The sequence below is a fragment of the Aphelocoma coerulescens genome, chromosome 4A (genome assembly GCF_041296385.1).
Source record: "Aphelocoma coerulescens isolate FSJ_1873_10779 chromosome 4A, UR_Acoe_1.0, whole genome shotgun sequence".
Taxonomy (NCBI): Eukaryota; Metazoa; Chordata; class Aves; order Passeriformes; family Corvidae; genus Aphelocoma; species Aphelocoma coerulescens.
The window spans coordinates 15,115,950-15,133,830 of NC_091018.1; the positions used below are offsets into that span (position 1 = coordinate 15,115,950).

Here is a 17,881-nt window from a genome sequence, read left to right on the forward strand (position 1 = left end):
CCCTGGACACCCATCTGGAGGAGGCTTCTCTTGGCTTATCAGCTCCCAGACCATAAACAGCATGAGAGATCTGAGTGCTGTGCTTAAGTGAATGAGCTGCCTCCACTTCCAGGTACAGATAAAGCCAATGGAGTTTCACAAGGCTGATTGGCAAGCAGCTTCTCATTGCAGATAATTCCCTGCCAGCATATCCTGAACACACAGGTGATTACTCTTAAATTGATGGCTTAAAGCCTTTTTATTTAGCTCCTGCTTGATAGGCAGCAAATGTAGATTTGCAAGAAAAAAAACCCCAAACTACACACACACAAACCCCCGGCAAAAATCAAAAACCAAAACAAATCCTAAAAAGAAAAAAGTGCTGCAGAATTTGCTCTCTCCTACACCCAAGGATGAAATTACTTGGAGAGTTAAACAAAACTCCTGATGCTCCTCAAATCCTCGGATCAGCACTAAGGGGTACTCGGGACGTGCCGAGTTTTCCAGCAGCCCCTGTCACAGTTGGGAATTGCCCTTCAAACACAGCAGGCATTTGAGGGCTTCATTCTCCCAGCAGATTAGAGCTGGCATGCTGAGTCTGAGAGGGAAGCTGGCACCCTGGTACTCTGGCAGCATGACTCAGCTCTCTTAGCAGAAAATGGAGCATTTTTCATGTGGCTTCATCACTTCCAGCCGCACACATTTCTCACAGTACCCCTTGCCAAAAGGGTGAACCCCACATGCTTGGAGCTGGCTGAGAAATGGGGAACAACTGGTGGTGGTGGTAGTGGTGGCTGTTGGGTATTTGTTTTATTTTTTCACTCAAATTTGCCTTTTAAAATGTAAGTTCTTGAGCAAATAATCCTACAAATAGCTACAGTTGGATTCTGATGATCGTGATGGGTCCCTTCTAACTCAGCCTATTCTATGATTCTATGAGAGTGTCTTCTTCTGCAGTCCAGTTCCTGAGGTGTGATGTACTAACTCACGTCTTGTGTTAGCTGGTCTCATGTGCTCACAGGTGTACAGGTCCCTAAAAGAGAGAAGAACACGTCTCTTTCACAAGGCCACTCTACACATATGCCTAAAAAATATCAAGAGGGGCTCTTCTGTTGCTCATATGACCAGAACTTTTGCTCAACATTAACTTGATGTGTGGTTTGTTTGCTGAACACATTTACTTTAGCTATAATAAAGTCCTTCCAAACGTGTGGACGCAGTATGGAGGGAAAAAATCCCCCCATGCACATGTGCTTTTTTCAATAAAAAGCTATCTAAAATCACTTTGAAATGCAGCTGGTAAGTGAAATTCCTCCCTACTATGTAGAGCTGATGTTGCATTGCTTTCCTTCTGGACCATGTGTGTAGGAGGGGCAGAGGAGTCTCAGCATTTCAGTGACAGTATTTGGGCTGTGCTTTCTACTCCTTAGCTCTACAGACCACAGGAAGCTGCAGCCAGACTCTTCAGATATAAATAAGGCTTCACAAGCTCTTCATCTTTCGTGCTGGCAATGAAACATCCTGTGGTCTAGAGCAGCTTGTCATGGGCCAAACTCATCCCTGAGGGACTTGTGCAGTTAAATCATCTTAACTGGCTGCCAGACTGTAGTGCTTCCTTCTCTCACTTGAGCCTTTCGTAGCTCTTGTGAACATCCTACTCCATTGCCTCAGCCTCAGCCAGGGAGGGAGGGAAGATGTCTCCCTGGCTGTGGAACGGGCACACAGTACCTTGCCCAAGGTTGTTGTGAAATTGTGTATAAAAATGAGCGTCCAAATGCCCATCTTCCATTATCCCTGTCACTGCCACACTTGGAGGAGACGTTTCTCCCTCTTCTCAGCAGGGTGGCATCTTTTGCTCCTGTGGGAATCCCACATACTGGCTGTATGAAAAATTATCCCTTTTTTATTTCCAGAGGTTTTGGTTTTTTTTTTTCTGAATTGAGCAGTCACACTAACAGTGCTGTATAGCACAGGTTTATGTGGAGCCATTCATCATTCATAGCTGGGATCACAGAACACTTCACAGCTGATTACAAGGTTACACATGCAGGGAATGACATGAGCTGCCAGTCTGAAGTCAAGCTTCAAGCTGGTTTCTGGGCACACCCAGAGGATGAAAAGAACTCAGGGAGTGAATGGCACACGGGGCCTCAAACCTGCCCTCCCTCCTGCTGACCCAAAAGACATCTCTCTGACATAGCCACAGAAGATGTTTTCTGTCTCCCTGGACACAAAATGGGCACCCGTGACACACACTGTGCTCCAAACACCCCATTCGAGATTTCCTTCTGAAGTGACTTATGCCTAAGAAGCACTGGGGCTCCAGCACCCATTTTACAGGTAACCATTCACACAAGTGGGATGATGAACTGGAAAAGCTGTAACCTGGTCAGACCAGAGAGTTTTAAGCTGCTTCATGAGGTCAGAGTGGTGCTGAGAAGCTGGAAGCTATCACCTTCTGGCCCTTTGTTCTAAGGGGGACATTACTACAGATAGTCAGCCTCAAATCCAGACTAACACCTACTGGTGTGGCTCTCCAGGCATCCTTCTGTGACACCATCTGTACCCCGGGATGAGATGTCCCCGCCAGCCGCCGCCCAGCCGTGCCTTCCTGCAGCACCTCCGGCGCACGCAGCGCTCCAGACGGAGATGAAAATGTTTTCAGCAGGACTGTGAGCGTGAGGGGCCGCAGAGCAAACCACAGCGATGGCTTCTTTTGCTTGGAGACAGCGGCCCGAGACGGACTCTGTCGGGAGAGCCGCGCTCGTCTCTCCCCGCGGGCACCTCGACCTCAGCTGCTCCGCGAGCAGCGGCCCCGAGCGCTCCGCCCTGCGCTGGCACACGCGGCTCTGCACCTCCGGAGAGCCCTTCACATCTCCGCGGAGCTGCTACTCCTGGCACCGCCTCTCAGAGCTGTTCCTGCAGTGATGATATAAAACCTGGCGTTCCCAGTTTTGTCATGCCAGGAAGCCCCCGGGGACCGAGGCACCCCAGAGCGGGCAGCGGCGCTGAGCGGCAGCGCTGCAGCCACGCTGGGCTGCCTGTCCAAAAACCTGTCCAAAAACCTGTCCAAAAACCTGTCCAAAAACCCCCTCCTGGCAAGCCTGGCCCCTCTGCTCTCTGGGTTAGGTTTGGGACAGACAGGATTTAAGCTGCTGTCTTGCAGCTGAGGCCCCTCAGGGATGGGGAAAGCACATTATTGATCCCGTTACCTCACAGCTGGTATCAGCACTACATTATTTTCTAACATCAAGTCATTTTAAGTCGCCGCAATGACACAAACACATTGATTAAAAATTAAAACCAATGACAGCTCTCCCACAAACAGTACTTACTGTACCATACTTTTTGTATCCTGGGAGGAGAATGAGAAAATAGCAGAAGACAGAATAATTTATAATGATAAAATGGGTTACATTTTCATAAAAATTTTATTTTACTTTTTTTTTTTTTAAATAATTCAATGCACTGGCAGTATAATTAATCCCTCTATGAGAGACACGAATGTACCAGTTCAACCAATATTATTTATACAGAGACATTGTGTTTAAAAACAACAAAAGTACATTTAAAATGTTTGTACATAAAGTATTACTGTTATTTTTTTTTTCTGAAGAAGGAACAAATGTAAACAAAATGCATAATTGTGCAACACGTTGGAAATACAAAGCAAAACAGGCAAGATACAATTTTATACATATAAAGCAAAAGAAATCAAACTTTTGTAACTATACAACATTTCAGTAATTGCTTGACATTTTAACAGTTACCTTGGTCTGTACAAAACATCTTAACTTATACTTAAAACTTTACAAGAATAACATGCTTGTTCAGAACAAAGACACCTTGTGGAATTGTAATGATTATTGATATGATACTTGCACACATGAGGAAAAAAAAGAGGCTACTTCAATAGTAAATAAAAAGTAAGAACATAAGAACGTAAGGTAAAAGGCCATTTAGTAAACCATAATCTAATTCCAATAGCTAATTAAGTTGCACTGCAATGCAGAAATTAAATCTGACTTTTGCTGGAAGACCATAAGGTCATAATGTTGCTCTATTTCCAGGAACCAGAAGAAAGCATATATAAATTTTCCTGATATTTTGGTTAATTATACATGCGCACGCACACACACACACAAAAGAAAAAAAAGGAAAAAAAAATAGTATTTGCCACAACAGCCAGAAATGGTGGGTGAGAGAACCCACACACTAGACTACTCCCAACATGGCAGGGTTAAAAAACCACGACAGCTAGGGAGAGCAAACCCCCACTGAGTTTGCCAGGACTGCTTTTCCTGAACCTTAGTTGTATTTTGCTTTTTTCTTTCCCCAAAAGACAGGAAGAAACTTGAATTGAGTTGAGCCATTTCAAAAATTCTGGGAGTACCACAGCCAAGCCAAAACACAAACCAAAGGAGAGCTCAAAACCTAAGCAAAACATCACAAGATCTTTGACTTGTTTTCATATTCTGTGATGATATGTCCTAGACCTTTTGAATGTGGATTTTAAAAAAAACAGCATTTAAGATTCAGTAGAAGATATGCAATCCAGAGATGTCAAAAATACAGACAGGAATAAATTATACAATATTTTATGGAAATAAAAGGACTGTCAGCTTGGATAAAGTGTACATAATTTTTAAGTGTCCTCAAATGATACATATGGCTAAAATTAAACCCCTGATTGCAGCAACCTAACATATTCAGCGCCTGCGTCTGCAATCTGTGTGCTGAGCACCAATTCACAGTTACTTCTGTGGACTTCAGTGGAGCAACCTGCCGACCAGGCTGCTCAGGGGAAGAACAGCAGAATTGGGCCTAGATAAATATTTGCCATGACTTCTAAATGTACAGAACCCATTTGGCTTAGAAAACCCTCTTTAGCCTGCTGCAATGTCTTTGAACTAAAGTAACAGATTCCATCTCTAGACTGAGAGCATTTATGACATGTTTGACTTTATTTGCCATTTTTCTATGCAAGCTAATGCTGATGGCAGTAAATATTTAAACTGGGAGGTAATGAAATTGCAACATGCCTTTAGTTAAAACCAAAACATATGCAAGCCTAGACGGCAGGCAGAAATTACCCTCTGATTTTTTAGCAGGGATTATCTGGTGCTGAATCAGAATAGTTCAATATCCGCTCAGCCTCAGTGTGCATTTATAAAGCTGCATTAGGGCACGCAGCGCAGTATGAAAAGGGAGAGGACTGGTTTTTCAGCTGCTGTAAATCAGCACTGACATCCACAGAGCCACTTAGAGGCACATCAGCTGAAGCTCTGGCCCACAGTCATCAGAAAACATGCAGCCATCACTCAGTCTGGTTGAAAAACTCAAGTGTGGAAGTGCAGAGTGAGGTGTAATCGACATCAGATCCAAAGATGCTCTGTTAGTCTCATTCCTGATAACGCCTCTCCAGGCTGGGTGGTCTAAAGCAGTTTTGTGATGTGCTGTACACTGCATAGCTTTGCAAAGTACAGTATTTCCTCACAGGCAAGGATTATGGTACATTAATCATTTCAATGGCATGATCAGTAAAAAGGCATGACGATAAAAGCTTTGGGAGTTTATCTGCATAGAGATATATTGGCAAAAATTGGTCTGGGGTTAGAGGGTTTGCTCCTTGGTGTGTGCATATTGGATTAACTCCACTGAAACCAGTACTCCTATACCAGTTTACACCAGCTGAGGATCTTGTACTCTACCCTGTTATAAATAAAACATTTGTGTTGCTATCCACTATTCAGTTCTTTCATAATTCAAGGGTAAATGTCTCCTGCCAGTGTGTCAAAGCTTCTCCGTGTCCATAACGTGTTACTTGTCACTGAAGTCAATGGTGGTTTCCCTGAGCAAGGGCTGAGTCAACACATGGTCTGATCGAAGAGCAAATCTGCTTGCAGTTATTCCAGCTCTAGTCCAGAGACCTTCAACTACTTGCAGGAGATGAGTGCCCAGCCAGAACAAAAATGGATGGGATTCCAGTCAATTAATTGGGTTAATGCAACTGAAGTTCTGGCCTAATACACTTAACTCCAGTAAGACTATGTCATTTTTGTTATCCAGCTTCTCCTTCAATAAACAGTACTCAGCAAGCTCCCTAAGACTTGCACTACTGCCATGTGACAACAGAATTTGGTGCCATGAATTCCAACAGTTGAGCCAAGTTACTTTACATTTGCTTAGCTGAAATTTTGGTCCACTGTAGTTACTGTTGTTCAATAAAACAAATTCACCTCAGAATCTGACCTTCCTTTGAATTCTGAGAAGAAAATAACTGAGTGGAAATTAGGGCTATCTATACTTCAAGGGTCTTTCAACAGTATTACAACAGGGTGACACTCTGTGAGTGAACTTATATCCAGCACAGAGAGCTTACAGAACTTGCAGACAGAAGAACTCAGTTAAAATCAAAGAAGAAAACAAGTCTCAAACAGCTGCATTGTCCACTCATGTGACTTTTTAGACTGGTATCAGTGGGATTCAGTTGGAGTCCTGTAAGCATGAGTGGTCCTGTGGACACTACAGTTTAAATTCCAATTCTGTGTACAGTGGGTATTGACTGAGCCCTACACTGTCACCGTGTGCACGGCTTCTGTCAACTTGATTGGCATTTCCAGACGCAGTGCAAGTACGAGTGAGTGCTCAAATCCCAGTCCATCTGCAGCTGCAGAGGACCAAGACCTGAAAGCAATGCAGAGCCACATCTCTGCTCACCCAGGCGGTGGGGCTGGGGTCCCTCAATCCCCCTGGGCACAGCACTGGTCCCCCAGTGCAGTGGACAGGGCCATGTGGGGATTCACACCACACAGACCTGTAGCAGTCCACCACCCAGTGCAAGCTGAGGGCTCAGGAGCTCTGTGTGGCTCCACAGCCTGTGGGAGGCAACATCAGGTCACACAATGCTGCCTGAGGTGGCCACTGGGCCTTTGGGCTTGGCCCTTGCTCCTGTTGTAAAAATAATGTAAAAATATTGGTTTAACTGGATGGTGACTCGAGGACAGTGACAAGAATTAGCTCTCTGTGACATGAGGTGGCACTCTGAGGTGGACCGAAGAATTGGATGTGGTGGTGCTGTATTCTGATTTCACAGGATACCACGGTATAGGTATTATTTTGCAGGAATATCCAAGTAATGTCCCCTTTCCCAAGAAGCACACTCAGCTTAAATTCACAATGCCAGACCACAGCAGCTTGCCCCAGTTTCTTTAAACCACTCTTGACATCTTTACCATTGCCTAAGACAATTAGAGTGAGCTAGCTGCCTGATGTGTCATGACACACCCTGTGGTTCTGGGAACAGCATCTCCTTACAGTATTTCTGTTGTGGTGCCTCCTGATGAGGCCAGGTTTGATTCCCATCTGACACCAGTTTTATGCAGTAACTCATCTGCACCTGAACTTGCTCTTGTCTCTATAGAGTCACGTCCTCCCCCGAGCTGTACACAAAATCTGAACTCAATCTATCCTGACTTCAGCAGCCACCACAAGGGGTTTAAACTGGTGTGAGATGATCAGAATCACTGATCTTGGAAGACAAAACATCTCTGAAACAAAATGGCTTAAGTAAAGCTACCAAGTTCATCGGAAAGGCAGGTCTGACAAGGATACCAGGGAGAAGATGACTACTCTCTAAGTCAGGCAGGAACATTTTGCATTCAGTGGCAGAGAGGTTTCAATAATGAAGGAGACCCTAACGGCTTTTAGCCTATACATTTAGGCTAAATATCAAGTGATATAACCAAAATATGCCCCTATATAGACATATCTCATTAGACAATAGAGAATGCCTATATGCATTGGTGTGCTCTGGTTATATCATGGAAGTTCAGGAGGATTATTGGAAACAGGAATTGAGCTCTCCCAACATTAAGACTTGTTTTATTTGCATTTATAAAATAGCATGTAAAGTAAAGCTGGAAGATGTCATAAGGACAGTGGATTGGTTTCCCATCTTCATCCCCTTTGCCTCACTCCCAGTGCATTCAGGTGAGGTCAGGGAGATGCTGAGAGGGAAAGGCCTTTTGCAAAGACTCCTTGGTCTGCAGCCTGCCTACAGTTGGGACACTTCTACACTTGCTTCAGAATGACAACTGAATTTTTTTGGTGACTTGTTAAATATTTTGTCTTTCTTAAAACTTCAAGACACTGCTCTATGGCAAATGAGTTAACCTGAAAAACCGCACATGGACAGCACATTCTTACACTGACTTTAGGGACCACAGGACTAAGATGACAGAGTTGTTGCTACTTTCTGCCACACCTTCACTGTCTGCAGGAGGCAGCAGATGCAAACAGGACTATGCACAAACTACAGAAGAACACTTGAATAATGCCACTGCCACCAGCAGTGGTAGAAGTGTTTTCTGTTTACAGCTACCATATATTTTCTCCTGTGCTATGAAGTAATGAGCAGGGACTTTCTGCTGCAAATCCACACATAAATCCACACAGATGTGTACACACACTCACACTCATGGGCTTGCTTCAATGCTGCATGGAGTTTCTCCTGAACTCCAAGTAATGAAGTATGTTAATACTTAAGTCAGAATCCTTACCAGCCCCATTTTTGTTATCTGTTAAGTTACACTCACAAAACTAATAATTGGATTTAGACAGCATTAAATGCTGATTAAAAAAATCACTGAAAAAGTTTTTTCCAAAGTAACTAAAAACATCAGTGAATCTAAACTGTCATAATAGAAGAACATAATAAAATCTGTGAAATTAAAAAATGTATGGAAATTCCAGATTCAATTGTCTTATTTTGTTTCTATAGGAGGAATGAAGATCTCAAATCCTATTTTTTAAAACCCCCCACATAACTATCAACAGATCTGTCTCTACCTTTCAAAGGAGATAATTTATAAATGAGGCGATCTGTTCACAAAGAGAATACTTAAATAATTGAAAGTCCAAGGAACATGTAAGAAAAAGTAAAATTAAGCTGTAAGAAGCAAGTTGTAAAAGTTGCCACCAACACTATCACACAAAGGCTTTCCCTCTGCTCCCTGTTCTGAGCACCCAACACACATCACGTGGCTGGAGATGTTCACTGCACTCGGAGCTGGAAATTCTGCCTGCACATTGTCAAATACTTAAGACCTGCTGCAGCCCTTGAAGTGGAGGTTAAGTGCTATGTAAATGCCTCTCTTGGGCGTTTAGGACTTTGCTGCCCTTGTGTCTTGCACCCCAAATGCCTGAGTTTAGCTCTTTACTGGCCTGCTCTCTTCACTGCTGAACTCTTGGTATTGCTCCAAACCTCCTCAGGCATGGGTCACAAACAACAGTCTTGTCAGTTCTGGCAATGTTTTACGAAGCTTGGTGTCCTTCTTAAATCCCAGCTACAGAAGTCAAGAGACTACATCACTGTTCCAGTTTATCACTATTAAAAACAAATGCGCCAGTTCCAGCCCTTGGCATGCTTCTAAAATGCCTGAAAATGAGTCATGACATCAGTCCCAAAGCTCAGCATCCAGAAGGCAATACAAGAACCACCAAAGAGTTTATTTAAAAAAAAACCAAAACCAAACCAAACCACAATTTTAAGCCGATCTTGTAATTTTTGGTGCTTGGTTCATGAGTTTGAAAGCCTGAATGTGGCAGTTTTAAGTGCAGACATTGCAAACACCTAAGCACAGACATGCTGCTTCCCCATGGATTGAAACAAACAAACAATCTCATTTGATTAGCTCTGCTGGAAGTAATATTTTAAGGGGTAAAATGATTCCACAAAGAGGACATGTTGGCAACTGAAATGAGATGAATATAGTGCCTGTAAAAGTGCAATAATCCTTAATAACTAACCCAAAAGAAGCATCATCCCCAGGGATAAGACAGTAATTTACTCTCCATATTTAATTTGTTTCTAAGCCGCTTTTGAAACAAGACTGCTAAATAGTAAGTTGGCTTGTGATCCCAGACTTGACTGCTGGACTTATTATCATCATGCCATTGATTCAGCATACATTTCAACCTAAGTTACAGGATACAAAATCAGGTGGGCTAATTCCTTAAGCTGTTTAAGCATGAGGTTGTGAACATGGGGTAAATTTAGAGATAGGAGCCTGTTTACCACAAGCAACAGGGGAAAGATAAAACATGGGGATCACTGAGCGACTGCAGCTAACTCTGAGGAGTCCTGTGTCTGAAGACTGTCTTTTAAGACATGGCTATCCCTTGTAAATGCATGGAAGTCTTGGATTTCAATCTACATTAAAGGAGCAAGTGGTGAAAATGCACTTAATTAAACTGAATAGTTACTTGCAATAAGAATGGAAAACTCTGGCTTATGACAAAACCAGCCCAACCCTACTTCACCTGTTAAAAAAATCATTTCAAATGTTTCCTTTTCTTTTTCTTAAAAAAAACCCCCAACCACCACCTTTCATCTACATTTCTGAATAGTTCTCACTGCCCTGGTTTTATTCATTAGCTACTGGGGCCAGAGTTGGCGTGACTAATGTGTCAGATTCTGGTTTCAGCCGTGTTACTGAAACCTTCAGAGAACAGATAAGGGTGAATCGACCACTTCAGCAACAGGAATGTGCAGATAATACAGGATGTGCATGTTCTGCAAATGTCCTTTGCAGAAAACCCTACACTGGATGATTTCTCTAATGATGCACATTGGCTATGTTTACATTACAGTCTTGTGGAACAAAATGTTAGGAATTATTGATTTTTAAGAAAAGGTAGTACTACAGGGAGCTAATATACAACAGCTACAGAAATGTTTGTCTTAAATGTGCACTGGGCAGAGTCCTTAAACTGCTCTTATTGCAAATATCCAAGGCCTGCTCTAAAAATCTTAACAGTCTGAACCTTTTAAATGCAAATTTGTCCTATTTATCTGGTCACAACCCAGTGAGTAGAATCCAATAACTCACCAGATTAAAGAATATACAGGTTTATATAGCAGAAGGTAATTGCAATTAACTAATATCTGGGTGGCATTTAATACATATATTGTATTATTTCAATGAGATGAGACAGAATAATATTTACATTGCTATGAGCATTTTCTGTTTATAGAAATGGAATTTACAGCTCAGTAAGGTATGCAGGCGTTATATCAAGAATGAGATGAGACCATTTAAAGTCTTGTGAATTATTGATATAAATTCATTTTGTTTTGTTTCATGCACCAGCGCTTCTTGCAGTGGCACCAGAAGAGCAGTGCAGTTTATAACAGGGAAAAAAATAAGAGGAAAGAGCAAATGTGAAATGGTGCAATTTATTCACAATTGCTTTGAAATTCTATCTGAATTGTCTCATTATTATTCACGCATTAGAAGAATGGTCCAAAACATGACAGCATGGGTAAACAGATGCAGAGCTTGGAAAATAGGTAATCTGACTGAAGTATTCATGGCCATTATTAGACAAATGTTATATTGCTTTTGGGTAAATCTGGTGATTTTATTTAATTTGACATTGTTTTCAAGATAGCAAGATAATACTGTTCGTTTCTAATGCTCTGAAATGAACAAAACAGGTGAAAATTGATGCCACATGGAATTATAATGTTTCAACAGTAGCTGGTTAGTTAAACTTCTAGACAGTTCATGAAGAATCTGCATACACTTATTAATGGACTTTTACATACAATATCAATGCTTAGAGTGCAGCAGCCCTGTTAAAATCTGCTTTCAGTGAGTCACTATGCAAGGAGAGATTGTTCTATGAAGAAAAATCTTGGATAAGTATTTGCTTGAGACTAAACAGTAAAACAGAAAGAAAATTCACAGATTTAGTGCAGGAATGGTAGATAAGACTAAGAAAGCTAATATTTTGGAACTGCCTAAAAACTGCAATAAATTCTGCTGCCTACTGAAATTATTAAGCCAACAATAAACAGGAAGAATGGAATATCAAAACCTCATTGCATAGTGTGTCATCATTCTTTAATGAGGCATTCCTTCAACCTTTTACCTCTTAACACCTTTGGTGATCTTACATTAGGTACCTGTAAGATATTCAATGTTCTCTTTTAGAGATTTAACCTATAGGAAGTATGAAATCTTAGGAATGTACTGAGTCAGGTAATGATGCCAGAATTAAGCGTCGAAAAGCTTGGTTCAGGTTCAGAAGATGATTTTGAATGAATAGCTAAAACTTCTACTAATTTATTTCAGAAGGGACTTCTCATATATACCCTCAAATATTTAAGACGCTTTGTACTATTTCTCAGGAATCCATATCTTCTCAAAGTGCTTTTTTTGTTTTCACTTGAAGGCAGCATGGACTTAAAACAATACTGCAGGGAATGTACCGTTCCATAAAGCACATAAGGATGGCAGGATCCAGGAGACACAAGGCATAGAAAATTGTCAAAAATGATTAGATGGTACAACACATACTGCTCTTGAGTCATAAGTTTCATTTATGGTGACTTCTACTTCGAATAGATAGGATATTAAAAAAGGCAATAAAAATGAAGTTACATGAATAAACTTCCAAAAATGAGTGGAGTTCCACCAGTGATCGTCTCTGTGCTGGTAGAGGTAGAAGAATGGGGATGTCATGAACAGGGCAGCAGTCACTACAACAAATGAGCCTCAATGCGGAGCCAGTGGAGTCCCTGGCGAACGTAACGAACCAGATTGGTCATACTGCTGTGTTGTGTTAAGGGTCCCATCACTGAGTCCAGGTCTACAAAGAACTCTGCAATACACAAGAAACAGAAGCAATTGTTTCAGGCAATGGTACAGAAATACAGGTATTACCACGATTTCCCACTCGGAAGCAGCACAGTGCAGTTAGTGAGTTCTCAAGACAGTTGTGCACATGAGCTCATGGTCCGTAAGAAAGAATTTGAACAACAACAATATACTGAAACAAAACAAATTAGATTATCCATGCTGGAAGTCTACCACAGCATGGTATGAGTGGTTGCCAGTAGTCTTCCTTTAACTCCACTGTTGGTTTTTTGAGATTAGGTTTGCTGACTGTATGATTTAAATAGCTGGCAATTAAATCTTGCATTACTTTTCCATACTGTGCTCTCTCACAGACATGAAGGGCTAGACTGGATCTTTCCAGACTAGAAGACCTTTCTTGCTCTTTTCCCCACCCTCTAATTTCTCTTACTGCCATTGCAGCAGTTTTGGCCCTCTGCTCATCCTGCTGCCACTGCAGGCCCCAGAGGATAAGTGTGGGGTGGGAGGGGAAGAGGAAGAGGAGAGAGAACACAGCAGGAAAATAACACCTTGGAGATGGGAACCTATAAGTGGGAAAGAATCCCAACCCTGGGATTAAGGGTTAACAGGAGGTCACTAAACAGAGAGCCCCAGTTAGGAAGCGACATACCAGTTTACTTTACGTCATGTGTTAGATGCTCTCTGGGTGAAAGACTAATCCTGTTAGGGCCAACAGACCTCTCCTAATTGCTGTCAATGGAGAACTGAATTGTGCCCTGTATGCTCCCACAGCTCTTTATGCTCGCTGGGGCACAGGCATTCCCACATATACAACCCTTGCACTATATTTAGGCAAGTGGGAACCCGCTCTCAGTTAAAGCCCCTCAGAGCTCAGATAACAACCAACAATCACAGTAAGGAATGGCTGAGCCCTCACATTCTCACCCTGTCTGCAATCCAGTGCACCGAGCCAGCCAGCACTGCATTGGCTGCACTTCAGGAGAGCAGATGCTGGGTACAAAATCATTATCAGTACTTTCTTCAGCAAGTAAGTGCTGCTTTGAGGTCTTCTATCCAAGTATTGACAGCCTGACCCTGGTCAGCTTGGGAGCTACAGCAGTATCAGAGCACAAAATGATTTGGCTGGAGGCAAGCATAATGAGAGCTCAGGGCTAGCACCAGTGCTGTTCAGATGCTGCAGCCAGCAGCTACTTTTAATCTTCCTTCCTCTGTCTCTCATCCCCCTCCTCCAGTGTAAAATCAATACATTTAGAAATTAAATAATGCACTATCTTGCTTGCGTTCTAGAGATCTCGTTCTAGGCTCAAATAAACAATAATTTCTTTAAGCACTGAGAATTCACCTTAAAGCCTAATTTCAAGTTAATATTTCTTGAAAAAGCTACAAGCACTGAAGCCACTTAATAAATTTATGTGTGAGAGAACAGGTCTTGCTCCCTACAGAGCTGAGTTTTCTACTGTAGAGAAAAAGTCCTGCTTTCTTCAGAAGCATAAGAAAATGATCTGATCTTGTAAAGTCAGCTGAGAGTTTGATGTTACAGATGGTGAACAACACCACTTTAGGTGATCCAACACAAACCATCCCATGGGCTTTGGGAAATCTACAGTTTAGTTTGGCCTGCTACAGACACAGATTTATGCCAACTCCATCTATTCTCCCCCCACTCTCAACTCCACTGACCAGGGGAAATTCCACCAGAGGTACATGGCAGTATGTTCCTGCTTTCCTTTTCAAACCAGATCAGCTTGGCAGGTCACAGTTCTGCTGTTCTCCCTCTTGCTATGCATTTTTATTTTAATGGCACATCTTTTATCAGGCTGACAAAGAAAGGCTTCTGTCTGCTGCTCTGAGCCAGCTGGACATGAGTCAAGTCCAAACTGGGAGCATGCAGGCAGACTCAGGAGCACAAAGCTAAGCTGACAGCCGTGGACAAGGGGAGGCTGCACAGCTCCTACAGTGTGAAGGAAATTTCTTGTGACTACATGGGCATGACCTAAGAAACATTTATGACAGCAGTAGGACCCAGAGGTAATTGCTATTAGGCCACAGTTTTATACCCATCTCAGGACAGATCATCAAGGACATATTCTTATGCAAGACACACCCTGTGATTCAGAAGACAACAGAAATAATGAGAGCTGACCACAAAACCCCACAAAAATGACTGAATCTGGTTGGTTTTGTTTTCTTTTAGGAACTAAATTTTTATCTTAATCATGGTTTCTTGGCAGGTTTGTGGGGGTTTTTTTTGGTTTTGAGATCATTCTTATTTCAAGGGGAGAGGGGAAAATCTCATTTTTTATAATGAACTGATTGCCCAAGCTCCTGGGAGAGAGGCCAAGTGATGTGTCCTGTACCTGGGACTCACGGCAGAGTTTGGGGTTTGCACTGTCCTGTTTGCTGTCACGGGGCAGTTTTGAACCCCCATTCCACAGGTCAGTGCACCAGAGCTTGGGCAGTGCACAGAGCTGAGACAGCTGGCAAAGGTGGACTGGAGATCACTATGGAGAAAGGGGCGAGTCCTGTTCCAGCCAACAAGATAAAGGTGCTTTGAATTATTTGAGAGGTGCAGATGACATCTACTAAAACAATTACAACAAGGTTTCATGAAACACTGTAACCTTTCTCATATCAAAGTGTCTTGAATACATCCTTTTTTAAAGAGAATCCCTCATGTGGTATGATGAACACCTGCAGAATACCACAACAGTTCTCATATACTTTTTGCTACACCATGAATTTTTTCAAATTGCAGTTTGTGTTTAAGCATGCAACTTTAAATCAAGTACTTAATTAGAAATGAGGTATCTTTCCATACAAAATATAAAGATGTTATAGCATGTATGAAACTCTGATCTCTCTCCAGTGGTTTATAACACTTAAATGAAATTTGAAGTAACATGAACTTTGCATTCCCTGTAACATGTCTGCAGGTTGTGAAACAAGATATGAAAGAACAGGTCACAACCTTAAATGTCTTGCTCATGTGAGAAACCCTTATTCATGCATCTAGTCCCAGTAAAGTCAAAGGGACTGCTCATCTGAATAAAGAGTATTCCTATATGGCTTTGCAGAATTGGGTTTATTTGATCGTAAATCAAAATGAGAACAAAGAAGAGAGCAGGGAGGAAAATGCAGAAAGAGAGTCAGCAGGTTTTTTCTCATCCAGCTCTAGGACTGATAACAGCAGTGGCTGGGTACATTTTCTGTCTGCTGGCTGAATGCCTGAGCTATTTTGATTTAATACCAAGTAGAACATTTAACAACTCCACAACACACAGGGCTAATTACAAGATTATCGCCATCTCTTCCTCCTATCAGGGCATCCTTCTGCATTCCCACTGTAACATTCTGCATTACATTTGACAGGGAATCGCTTTCACATTTTGTGAAAATGGATGCAGCTATGGAAAAAATCCAAAATGACTGCACTGCTACTAAATTAATCAATGTGAACAAAGACAAGCAGCAGTGGGGAGGACTGGACAGAACTTCTATTATTGTTCCTCATCCAGGGATAGATCATTATGACCCACCATTCAGACATAAAACTCTATAAATCTCAAGCTCAGTTTCTCTAAATCAGTGGAAATTTGCCACTGACATTAATGGGAGTAAGATCAAACTGCATACAGCAAGCACATTTGTCAGGACAAGTCGGCCATCTGAAATCTCACTATAATTTAAGAGAATGAGCCAACTCATGATGAGAGTATTTCCTAGCTAGGCTCTGCACCTCTAGTGTCAAAGGAAGCTTTCTCAGTGATTTGTGTAAGCCCAAAGCTGGAATCTGAATAATTACATTGTCATGGGGAAGCTCACAGCTGGCCAGCAATAGGCCAAATTTGTCCCTTAGTTATATCTCAGCCACTCCACTATACTTGATATAACCCAGTCACAAACTGCTTGCCAAAACTCCTTTGAAATGACTGTGGTAAAGACTTACATTTTGTTGTTAGGAATAAACAAGCAGATTTCCAATCCAATCATAGGAGAGTCAAGGTCATGGCTTTCAGTGGACATCTCCTAATCGGACTTCCCGCATAAACATAACATCTAATGTTTGCTTATTATCCTAGCTAGCATTTTAATAGTCTTAAACCCGTTGACAGAGCAGTCTGAAAATAACCTCGGTGCTCTACGAGAGGCTGAAACTGCGAACGAATTTGCAGACTTAAAAGCTCCCATCACTTGGGGCTCGTGTTCGCTAAATTATTTGCCAGCTGCTCTGATAACCCCATGTTCAGCGTGTGTTACACATCCCCCTCTGTGCCTGACAAGAGAAGATACGCATTGGCTACAGCCACCAGCAAGCAGATTTGGTCTGTTTGCTCAAGCTGTCACAGTTGTGCTCTTAGATGCGGTGGTTCTGAGTCCAAATCCAGAGAGCACGGGGAAAGCTAAAGCTGGGGAGCCAAAGGGGACAAAGGAAAAGCAGAGAGTGGGGCACCTTTGTTCTCCTTGGTCAGCTTGTCAGCCATGTCCCAGTGCTCGTAGCTGCGCAGGACGTTGTTGGTGATGTTGACGTGGCTGGCAGCCATGTGGTGGATGCGCTGGGGGATGGTGATGGTCCCCGCCGAGGACGAGCCGGCGGTGCCCGTGCTGCTTCCAGCAGAGCTGACGGGGGACGGGCTCAGGGACATGGGCGAGGGGGTTTCTGTGCTCCTGCAAGAGGGAGAGAGAGAGAGTGAGGCCCCCTCACACCCCCCCACTTCACTGCCATCCTAAATGCACTTGAAAAGTTAACTCTGCACCCCAGTCAAGGGAGAATGTGCAGTGGTACCTCCTGACTTTATGAGAAAGGACAGCTTATAAACTGGGAATGACTGAAAATAAAAAGGGATTTAATTCTCCCTTTAAATGAACCTGTTATTTAAAAAAAAAATAAAAATCTATCATAAAAATTGAGCAATCTTTCAGAGAAAGAAGCATCTCACAGCTGTAATGATTTTTCTACCTGCTGCCAGAAGCTGCAGTGGCAGTTAGAAAACACTCAATGTGCAATATTGGCTTATTATCAAAGTATTTTCTGGAAACCACAATGACAGTTTGCTCCAAAAACAGTCACCACAATAAGTAAAGAGCAAGTCTTAAAAGCACCCTGCAGAGCAGTATTAGGACCTGAGGGTACTGTAGGATTATGAATATCTCCATAGGATTCTTTAAGGCTATGGAGATTTGTTCTAATTGCCTACAGTTCATCCACACAGTTCTGCACAGAGCAGTGTTTTAAGTTA

General features: G+C 42.4%; 1 protein-coding gene across 10 annotated transcripts in view; it reads right to left on the bottom strand.

Annotated features, from left to right (window-relative positions):
- Positions 1–3,391: 3,391 nt before the first annotated feature.
- Positions 3,392–17,881, bottom strand: part of AFF2 (ALF transcription elongation factor 2) — a 446,304-nt gene continuing 431,814 nt past the window's right edge. For all 10 annotated transcript variants that reach the window (XM_069015464.1, XM_069015466.1, XM_069015463.1 and 7 more), the window contains 2 exons: positions 17,095–17,309; positions 3,392–12,648 (listed from right to left, as the gene is read on the bottom strand). In XM_069015464.1, the coding sequence (XP_068871565.1) occupies positions 12,527–12,648; positions 17,095–17,309 (337 nt within the window). In that variant the 3' untranslated portion in view covers positions 3,392–12,526. The remainder of the gene's footprint in view (positions 12,649–17,094; positions 17,310–17,881) is intronic.